Source organism: Scleropages formosus, chromosome 5 (assembly GCF_900964775.1).
Source record: "Scleropages formosus chromosome 5, fSclFor1.1, whole genome shotgun sequence".
Lineage (NCBI taxonomy): Eukaryota > Metazoa > Chordata > Actinopteri > Osteoglossiformes > Osteoglossidae > Scleropages > Scleropages formosus.
Window position 1 is genome coordinate 20413917 of NC_041810.1, and position 11301 is coordinate 20425217.

At 37.7% G+C, this 11301-nt stretch overlaps 1 protein-coding gene across 1 annotated transcript; it reads left to right on the forward strand.

Moving 5' to 3' along the window:
- The first annotated feature begins 269 nt into the window (after positions 1–269).
- On the forward strand, positions 270–8152 carry LOC108937801 (decorin-like). Its single transcript, XM_018757960.2, has 8 exons — positions 270–846; positions 1633–1874; positions 3914–4026; positions 4625–4838; positions 5406–5519; positions 6674–6767; positions 7237–7375; positions 7803–8152. The coding sequence occupies exons 2-8, from the start codon at positions 1658–1660 to the stop codon at positions 8001–8003; spliced, it is 1092 nt and encodes a 363-aa protein (XP_018613476.1). The 5' UTR covers positions 270–846; positions 1633–1657; the 3' UTR covers positions 8004–8152.
- The last annotated feature ends 3149 nt before the right edge of the window (positions 8153–11301 follow it).

The following is an 11301-nucleotide window of genomic DNA, read 5'->3' on the forward strand; positions in this document are numbered from 1 at the left end:
CAGGGTTGCGGCAAACCGGAGCCTAACCCGGCAACACAGGATGCAAGGCTGGAGGGGGAGAGGACACACCCAGGATGGGACATCAGTCTGTCACAAGGCACCCCAAGTGGGACTTGAACCCCAGACCCACCGGAAAGCAGGACCCGGTCAAACCCACTGCGCCCCTCTCAAACCATAACACAATATACAAAATAACCATCTTAATATCTTGGATTTTTACGTGCAGATTGTTCATATAACTCATGAGTGTCATTTTCTGGTACTGTATATTATTTATAATTCATTATGATGATTAACATGTCAGCATATTATATCTTATTTGGAGTGAGGCGAGAACCAAAATCCATAGAGTACAAAAATTGCGAGAGACCTTGTCACACACACATATCTTCATCATAGGATTGATTCAAGACAAATCCTGCATGAACTCTATGAGACAAAAAAATGATCATGTTTAACTACAGTAAAACCCTCAATCGCTCAAATGATTACTGGAGTCTTACTGAAAGTGATCCTTTCCTCTTTTGCTATCCCACAATGAAAGTTTTTTTTTTTTTAATGATTGTTAAAATTAGAATGGATTTATAGAGAAGAAAAATACAGTGATTAATAAATATTATAACTTTGTATAGGGAAGTTTTCTGCTGACTCATTCACTTAATCATAGGACCCTCCCCATCTTCTCCCCCCCTCCTCTCTTCTTCCCAACTCTCTTTCTGCTTCTCTCTCCATTTCACAGTCCAGCTCTTCTCTTCTCTTCTCTTCCACCATTGTGGAACGTTTTTTTGGTATCTTTGGACCTGGAAAAAACCTCCAGCTCAAAAATCGACTTGTGTTCTCCTACAGGTACTTCTTCATTGCATCACTTGGGTTTTGGGAGGTTCTGGGGAAGAATCTTTGGCTGAATAGTGTTTCTTACATTTGCACCCATCCTGATGCCAATGAGTGTGTAAGATACTAAATTAAAAATATAGTTACTCAAGATCTAAATGATCAGCAACAGGTTTTTGGCATTAATGGTAAATAAGTGTGATAAACTTGATGTGCTTGAGGTTCTAATATTTGCTTAAAATGCTGTATTTGCTTGTTAAAAATTAATGAGTGCAGAAGAACAAAAGTGTATTATGGTCTAGATCTGGCTTGACTGTTCAAATTGAGACCTCACAGCTTTCAGTCTATAAAGGTCCCATGTAGTGCAAATTACTCCACTTCAAGGTTTGTGAGGTTGAACTTTGAATTTGTGTCTGTTTAATGTAAAAATGCAGTAACAGTGTGTGTTTATTGGGGTACAGTGGTATTTCCCTATTAAGTGTGTATTCAAGCATAGGGAAAGTGATAGGGGACACATGCATGTGTCATAATTTGGGTTCCAAACCCAGTAGCTTTATCGTAATCAATTTGGAGGATCGTTCTATCCATTATGCGTTTTGCATACAGGAGAAATTAATTTATTCTCATCAAACATTTAGGAAAATAGCTTTACAATTATTTTTAAAAGTTTTGCGTGGTCATACTTTGTGTGCTTTGACAGGAGCATTTTGCCATAGAAATAGTCACCATTAGAGGAGGGGCTGCTATTCATTACTTGAAAAAATGGTGAAGCTGAACTTTGTCTCCATGTCTGTCTTGCAGATTCTGTCATCCAGGCAGTGCCAAGATGTCATCCTTTCTCCTTATGCTTCTGCTCAGTCATTGTGCTGCCTTGCCCTTCCACAACATGGACTTCCTGGATTTCATGATGGAAGATGAAGCAGGCTCTGGGGTAACAGATAGTATTTCAAATACTGTACCCATCTTTCACCACCTTGCAGAGGAACCCACCTGCCCCTTCAGATGCCAGTGCCATGGCACGGTGACACAGTGCTCCGACTTAGGTATGGCAGCCTGACCACTAAGTACAAACTACAAACTAAACAATCGTAAACAAGGTGTTCAAGAAAGCAGTGTACTGATGTTTAAGAATTTCTAAAGTTATCTGTTAAATTACTTGAAGGCAAGTTGCAAGTTCTTTGTTCATTTCTTTGAGATCTGACCTTTTGGTTTCCCCACCAGAGCAAAGCCTTGACTTACAAATGATCAACTTAGGAACTTCCAGTAATACAAACAAGCTTGGCCGAGTTTCTTAGTCTTTATAGACTGATGACTAACTTCAGCTACAGACCGCACTGAGCCAAAGTTCCAGAATTCCTAGAATTCCAGCAATCCTGTTCAAATCAATGCCAATGTATTATTGTACATTGCTGCTAAGAAAAGGCAACCTCTAGTACTGTAAGTAAAAAAAACGTAAATAAATGGAAAAAACTCCTAAACAAGGTGAGAAAATTGCAAGTCATCCATGATTTTGACATGACTGGGTTGAGCGCTGGAATTAATTACTGCTGTCCTTGCACATTTTACAAGTAATTTACAAATAATGTAGAATTATGACTCACAAACAGATCTTCAGCCCCCATCAATTATATGCATTGAGTGCTTACTCTAATTTGCATATTTGAGTCTTTTTGTGGTGCATCCCAAAGCATAATTCTCATACCAGTGAGACCACCACAGTTTTGCAAAACCACACAATTGCAATAATGTGTTCATGGCACTCCTGACCATGTTATACTCCATACTTACCCCGGATGTTTGGATTACTGTATATGAAGGGAAATTAATTAATGTTAATTTACAGTATGTTTTCCAGATCAGTCTCGCATATTCCCCATTCATAGCTATGGAGATGGCTTCATCTGGTCTGAACAAAGGAACAAAAGAGATGAGACTAAATAGTGAAGGTTCTTTAAGCTGACATATCTGATGGGTGACTTAAGGTCTGCTTACTTTGCTTTTGTAAATAAAGACAAATGCAAGCGAATGCCTTGTCTCATTCATGTCTAAACTGTTTACAGATGAACAGTAATTTCCCATCACATGTATATCTAAACTGTTTACATGTTACATACTGAAAACAACAGCAGAGCGACATGTAGCACAGATCACTTCATGTTTGATTGGAAGGCTGGGAAGACACAGGAAATTGCTTTAAAAACAAGTTGAGGTTTAGGTGATTTTCTGAGACAAGGAAAAAAATTAAACACACTTTAGCTGTTTAAGGTTAAGTATATGGATTTTGAAAAGTCTCAGTTAAATTTCCAACAAAAATTACTCCTACTGTGAAAATCCAAAGGATTAGTAAATAACTCAAATTTTCTTAAAATATGAAAGACGAAAGCATATCATTGTGTATAATAAAATTTTCTATCTTTCTATCTGATCATCTGATTGAAAGACATTTTTTTCTGAAATAAGCAATTATTTAAATTAAGCCCCTTTCACTGGGTTCGCTTTGTGCTTAGCAGCCTTCATCACAGCTGCATTATATTACCAGGCAGTTGCTTCATCATTAAAGTAATTGTGGTCAGGCATTCTGCTCTAGGTTCCAACTATGTTTTTTTTTACAGCTGGAATGTATAACTTTCAAAAGCCCCAGCACTTTCATACATTCATTATTACTATCTGTGTCATGTCTTGTTGCCAGATTTTAAAAATGATGGGGCACTAAATGTCATATGCACCAAAGAAAGTGACATCAACTTTTCTTAACAGACAAGAATGGTTCGACTGGACCATCTTGAACAAGTTTGCTTGTTTTCCTGTTAATATGAATATTATTTTTAGATTTTGGTTAGATATTCAAGTTAATTAATCCCGCTACACTTTTTAAACAGCTTTGTGAGAATTGTACATCCTTGTTACTCATGACTGGTAGCTAAGTATGGAGAAAATAAGAATCTGTTTATTAGTTATGAACATATCATGTATGCGGGAAACTATGTATATGTACTATGTCTGAGGTTTTATAAAATCAGAACATTTGTATGTATCCAATGTGTTATGGAACTTTGATGGTGTCCCTGTTTCTAACCTCTAGGCTTGGAAATTGTCCCAGCTGAAATCTCAGCAGACACAACTTGGCTTGACCTGCAAAACAATAAAATCACAGAAATAAAAGAAAATGACTTCAAAAACCTCAAGAGACTACATGTAAGCCTCAGTTTATTTCTCTTTCGTTTGTGTATGTGTGTCTGAAGTTGTATTTGCCCCTTTCCAATTTTCACAGATTGTGAACTTTTTGCCCATTAACAGCTACATGGAGGATTTAGTTGCAGTTGTTGCAGCTAAAGGTTCTGGAACAATTTTTTGTCTATGAAGGGGAAGTTACTTTCTCACTACTGTGATTGTGCATTTCATTATCTTTCACACCAAAACAATAGGATAAAACATCCTGTAACTTTTTTCTCTCTCAGACTCCATTTATATACTACTTCATAGGTAAAAGTTTATGTGTAAATTCAAAGTGTTTTTTTTAGTTTGTTAGTTTTTTTAGTTGAACAACATATTTTTGTCGTAAGGTCATTATACAGACCTTAACTGGTATGCATCTTATAACGGTCCAGATGCTCAAGGAGGGTTTTGTTTATATGGTTAATTTGATCTCAAATAGTTTGGAAACTTATAACTTGGTTGCATCTTCTTTATCATGAAGAATTTGCCAGTATCGTGAATCCTCAAAATCCACCAATCTCCATCAGATATTGCAACAGACTGAATCTGTTTCCTTCTTTTATATTTACTTCTGAAGCTCCTGATTCTTGTGAACAACCTGATCACCACCATCCACCCCAAAGCCTTCGTGCCCCTTGGCCAGCTGGAGAGACTTTACCTGTCCAAAAACCTGCTGAAGGAGATGCCGGTAAACATACCCAAGAGTCTGCAGGAGCTGCGCATCCATGAGAATAAAATCACGAAGATCAAGAAGAGCTCCTTCCAGGGCATGACAGAGGTCATCGTCATGGGTACGGACAGATGTCACACGGATATCTCTACCTTTCTGCAACATCAAACAGATTCCACAAAGGCTTTATCATATTTATTGGAAACTCTGCCAGTTTACTCAGCCCACAACTGATTCCACGTGAAACAGACCCATATATAAGACCCTCAGAATATTAATTTGAAATTAATATGGGCCTTCACCCCATGTCCCCAGTTTTGTCCAGTTTTCTGTAGTTGTTTTGCAACTTTAGATCGAATTATTATGTTGGCTGTCAAGCTTCAGATACAAAAACAGCTAAATAAACAATCTAACCTTTTCACTTTATTATTCCTACAGCCAATTTTTAAGTGTTTGGTTGAGATGTAGTGTTAAAATTTTCGTATAAGAACAGGTGTAACGACCACTACGATTTTAATATTTGTGAGCCAGTTCACTGTATCCAGAAGAGCAGAATGGGAAAATAAAGTAACAAAACACACTGGAGAACTGACAACAATGCAGAAAGTATGAAGACAGTGAAAACCGTGTCAAAACCCATTCATTTACCATGCTGTCCTTCTGCCTTTACTCCCTTTCTTTTACTTAGAGCTTGGCAGCAACCCACTGACCAGCTCAGGGATTGACAGCGGTACATTTGCAGAGCTGAAGAAAGTGTCCTACATCCGCATCGCAGACACCAACCTGACAGAGATCCCCAAAGGTTGTTTTTATTCCATCCTAACCCAGAACATGGTACCTAATTTGGAACTGGAATCTCAAGGCTTGACTGCACTGAAGATACAATCAAAGACTATACCTTTCACACAATGGACTCAGCTAAGGATAAACATGTACATTTGTTCATTTAGTCAACACTTTTCTCCAAAATGACTTACAGTGTTAAGTTACCTGCAATTATTTACCTATTTATACAGCTGAGTAACTTTTGATAAAGCAATTGAGGGTGAACACCTTGCTCAAGGCCACTATAGTAAGGGGGGATTCAAACCTATGAGCTCTGAGTCTGAAGTGTGGAAGAAAACAATAAGCCTTGCAGGTGATTAGTTAAAATAATTTACCTTTTCCCAGCAACAGGAAGTCACAGAGTAAAGTGTTCTTAACCCCCAGGGGGTCTATGAACTTTGATGAGAAAAAATGTACATCTTTATTTTCACTAACCTCTTACTGAAATTTAGCATTTTATATATATATATATATATATATATATATATATATATATATATATATATATATATTACTATGTCACAAGTTTGTTTCTTTAAAATATTTTGTTAATTGTAGTTCAGTATAATTAGTTTTCTTTGTAATCCTATGCATTTTATTTTTTGCATTTAAATACACTATTCTGAGAAGGGCTTCATAGGTTTTCACCTGACTGCCAAAAGAGTCGGTGGCATAAAAAGAAGCACTGTACTATTTTCTTTGGTGTCCCCCACAAAGACATGTATGTATGCCATGAAAGACCGCATGTTGTTGATCAAGCCAAACAAGTTTAAGATGGAAACAAATGGTCCAATAAGGTGTAAAAAAGAGCTTGACTTACCTCTGCTTATATTTACATGTACATGTATTCATTTATCAGATGCTTTTCTCCAAGAGAAAAATAGAAAGAGTGTATCAAATTAATGCTTGCTTAGGCCACTCCTAAACTCCCTACGTCATAAAAAACATTAAGATGAGTTAGACAGTTGCGACATACTACCAGTCATGGAACTGCGGACCGTGCAATGAACTGTAACTTTCCTCACAGTTTGTTTTAACATCCCATCACATCCACAGAGTACACTATCCAAGCAACACATGTCCATGGTAAAGGCAGCAGTACTGTCCTCTAACGTCTCTGCTGATGCACAGGCCTTCCAAGTTCACTCTCCGAGCTACATCTAGACGGGAACAAGATCAGCAAAGTGCATGCAGACAGCCTCAAAGGCCTTGTAAACCTGACCAAGTGAGACCTCTTTCCAGAATTGACTTTGTGCACCAATTTTGTTATGAGCAGCACCCCTCCTCCATATTTAGTTTGGTTTAATGCTCCCTTCAGTTTAGATAGTAAACTCGTATGAAAATTGATGATAGCCGACATTCACAGACACCAGATACATGCTGTTTTATTTATACCGCTCTAGTTACAAATGATTAATTGTTTTGTGTGCTGCTCTAATCCACTCTTTTATGGCTAGGCAGTATGGAAAATATCCCCTAATTTGCTAAATCTTCAAAAATTTGTTCCTTACATTCATAATGTAAGGAGTACTTATTTAATGCATGGAAAACACAATTTCTCTCGGATTTGGTAATTTTCCTAAATTCCTGAGTTTTATATTCCTTCCTCTTTTGCACTGTGTAACACTCTCATAGACTCATGTTCCCAAGTTTCTATACTTTGTGTAACTTTTGCATTGATTTGTTCCGTGCAGATTTGGTCTCAGTCATAATGAGATCAGCGTTGTGGAGAATGACACCCTTGCCATGGTTCCTTTCCTCCATGAGCTCCATCTGGACGATAATTTTTTAACTAAGGTTCCTCCAGGTCTTTCGGACCACAAAAATATCAAGGTGAGCTGACCCACCGGGGTCATATGTGTGGTAAAAATTATACTGTCAACGTGAAAGGAGAAACCAGCATACTTTGTTTACACAATAAGATTAGTCCCTTATGTCAATGGATTGTGTGTTGTTTTCTTGGGAGTGGTTTTCTCTTTTTTAAAAAATAGGTTGTTTTGTTTGTGAATAAGCAATTTCAACCAAGGTCCATTGTAACCACATTAGAGTGCCAAGGAGAGATGGGCACCGACTGGTATTTGGATCCCGAAAAGTTTATTCTTCTGCCTTTCTTCATGGCTAGGATTTTTTTTGTTTTCCTCTCCTCAGCTCTTCCAGCTGGCTTACTTTCATACAGCTTTTAGCACTATGGCTACTATGAATGGTTTTATCATTACCATGTATGATCATGACCTACTAATCCAAGCTATATGCGTTCCAGGTCATCTACCTTCATAGCAACAAGATAACAATGGTTGGTACAGATGACTTCTGCCCTCTTAACTACAATGCCAAGAAGGCCACGTACTCTGCTATTAGCCTCTTCAACAACCCTGTGCACTACTGGGAGGTGCAACCCCTCACCTTCCGGTGTGTGTATGACCGCTCTGTTATTCAATTTGGCAACTACAGGAAGAAATAACTCCAAAGCTCAGAACGTAACAGCCCTATGTTACCACATTTATCACATAAACCACGTTTACCACTCATATCTGTTTACCACAAAACATATTATAGTCCGTGCAACAAAACCTGTAACTAACCAGCAAAACTTCATACACTCTTTGTAGCAAATCATATCATAAAAATGTACATATTACACTCATAACTCAAGATATGTTGATTTGGGTTACAAGAATTTGATTTCATGAGGAGTTTAATTTAATAATTACTTTGGCTTGTGTGGCATTTCTGACATTTAAGAGGACTAAATTTGGATTTTGCAGCTGTGCATGCATGAGACCAGAGCCACCGTGAGGTTTTCTTTGCAGTTATAGTTTGGCTCATGCTGCACTAGGTTTCCAAAGTTCGTTGCCTCTTGTCTTCTACTTCTACCTGATATAATCTTGGTAACTGTCGCTCCTGTTTGGACCATCCAAAGTGTGTCTTCTTGTTCAATGAGTGTGAATTCATTTGTATTGATTTCACTGACTTATTTTGTTTTTACTGCTCTGTTGCAATAAAGATTGAATTAATATATAAAATGTTGAGTATCATTTTATAGCACCACTGCAGTGTTACTGCATGTTGGGTCCAAAGATAGGAATCTTTGGAAAAGCTGTTTTGGGAAAAATACAAAAATTCAATTAATCAAAAAACTAAAAGCATACCACATTGAAGAATACCCCAGTATTCCACCAGATGCAATTTAGTATGACAGCCTGCTGGTAAAAGGTGACAAAATAATGGTCAACTAACGTCAATTTCTTAAAGATTCCATGTTAAAAATGGTTCTGAGCTTCATCTTGGCTTTCTAAAGACAACGTTTATTTTGGGTTGAAACCAAAAAAATACTCCTAAATATTTATTGCACCTTGACATTTAACAGCTGTAGTTTAGCTATCTGTAGTTCAAGTAGAGTTCAAGTAGAGGACCAAATAATAACTCTGATTCAACTAAGAAACAGGTACAGAGAAATGCTTTTTGTGTGTAACAATGTTATGCAACCAAAATTCATTACATCCTTGGGGGGGTCATGTGGCCTGGTTCTGAGATGGCCACTTAAATTCTTTCTCTGTTCTTAGAAAGCCAAAAATCTATTCCTCATCCCTGTATTAAGAAAATGCAATTGTCAGGTATGTCAATGTCTCGCATAAAGGACAACAAAGAGTATGTAGCTTTTTCGACAGCATGGCCTCAAAAGGCAAACGAGCTATAGACACAAAGAAAAGAGATGAACTCAGTACTTCCAATCTCGACACATTAAAAAAGAAAAAGAAAAAAGACTTTATGCTTCTGCTTCTACTCATAACAGTTTAGTTTAAATGAAGAGCTTGTATCACCGATTAAAAAGATATCTGTCAAAATTAATATTCTGTTTGGATGAACAAGCTGCATGGAGCTCAACTCTCAAAGTAGGATGCACTTCTATCAAAATGAAGATGTTTCTATACCCGATTGTGCCTAGAGAAACAAAACTTACCAACTTAACCTAATGTTTGAATAACTTTGAAAAGTATATTGATGGACCTAAATAGAAGATTTGTTCAATAAAGAACTGGGGCTAATCGCAAACTGAATCTTAAATTGCCCTCCCCTAGAAACTTGTGCTGAACTAGAACAAGAGCCATGATGCAATAATCTTGAAATCACCAGCTCACCCAAGAAACTAAAAGGCAATACTCCGCTCCAGCAATTTGTACAGAGCAAATGACCATCACGGGTGGGTCTGCAGATAGATTCTTGAGCCAATGCGGTAGATTTAGTCTTATTTAGATGTAGTCAATTTAAAATAAAAAAAATAAAAAAAAGTAGTTATTGTTCTGAATGCTTGCTTAATATTTTGAAAGAACAATTATCTCTCATTGATTCTGCATCAGACATTGTAACGTCTTCTAAATTCTAACCTTAACCCTAATCCTGGTTCAGAATGTGATTGGAGGCTGATTGATTGCCAATAATTTTTTCCATCCTATTATAAACAACAAAACCAACTAGTCAAAACCAACACAAAACTCAAAGGGTGCAGCAGCCCAGTACTATCAATGTACTGATCTCACCAGTATTCTCAGTTTAGAAAGGTTTATTGAAGACTCAACAATGGTGCAGCTGTGTTTAGTATGGAGTGCAGTCATGCTGGGGTATTGTAAACAGACTGATTTCAGGAGGTTCTATCCCATATTGTGAAGTATATCAAGAGAGGTGCAGAAGACAATACAAAGAAGTCCAGAATATATATATATATACACACACACACACACACACACACACACACACACACACACACACACTTTCAGAACTGCTTGTCCCATACAGGGTCACGGGGAACCAGAGCCTACCTGGTAACACAGGGCGTAAGGCCGGAGGGGGAGGGGACACACCCAGGACGGGACGCCAGTCCGTCACAAGGCACCCCAAGCGGGACTCCAACCCCAGACCCACCGAAGAGCAGGATTGTGGCCAAACCCACTGCGCCACTGCACCCCGTTAAGTCCAGAATATAATGTTCTAAAGAATCAGGTCACTTGTTGTTGTTTAGGATGATGGTGTATCTGTGCATTTTAAAAGCTGCCAGTATTCTAGGAAGGTGCTCAATACTTTATAAATATTTTGCATCCTGGCTTCTACATAGACTGCAACACAAGTTATGTTAGGAGGTTGGTGAGCCTGTAAAATAATATATTATGAAATCTTCCACAGCCGTACAGGGCTAAGTAAGCTAGTAAGCTATATTTGGTAGTGGAAGGGGCACGTGGCAGAAAGTGTAGTTTCAGAAAGGAACAGTTACACAATGATAGGGTGTGAGAAAATGATGGTGAATGAAGTGTGTTGCCCAAACACAACCCAAGAGACTGCACATTGCTCTCATAGCCCAGTGTTAATACATCTAATTCAATACACCTTGAATTGTTAAAACAAATGCTATTAGGGCTGCATTAAATAAAAAATATGCTGTGAACAATTTGCAGCAGCCTGAAATGTAAATAATACAAAAGCTGCAAATATAAAAATAATGTAGTACAGCATCATAAGAAATATTGGAATGTGTGAGAAATACTTTGAACTCTCTCATAACGTCTTACTTTATTTCAGTGTTAAAATGCACACATTAGACATCATGCTAAACAGGAGTCAGATTGGACTGGGTGTGTCTCTGGAAACCACAATAAGAAAACCTCTCATTTTCACTGTTTCCTTCTGCATCGTATTGTTCTCCACTTTTTTCTTCTTTTTCTTGTCATGGCCTTAACTCTTTCAGTCAGAAATTTTGCTGAACTAAT

Bases quoted from the DNA above. Each gene is read 5' to 3' on its own strand.
- LOC108937801 (XM_018757960.2), top strand. From the start codon at position 1,658: ATGTCATCCTTTCTCCTTATGCTTCTGCTCAGTCATTGTGCTGCCTTG. The intron at 1,875-3,913 runs GTATGGCAGCCT...TCTAACCTCTAG, and splicing joins GACACAGTGCTCCGACTTAG to GCTTGGAAATTGTCCCAGCT. The intron at 4,839-5,405 runs GTACGGACAGAT...TCTTTTACTTAG, and splicing joins GACAGAGGTCATCGTCATGG to AGCTTGGCAGCAACCCACTG.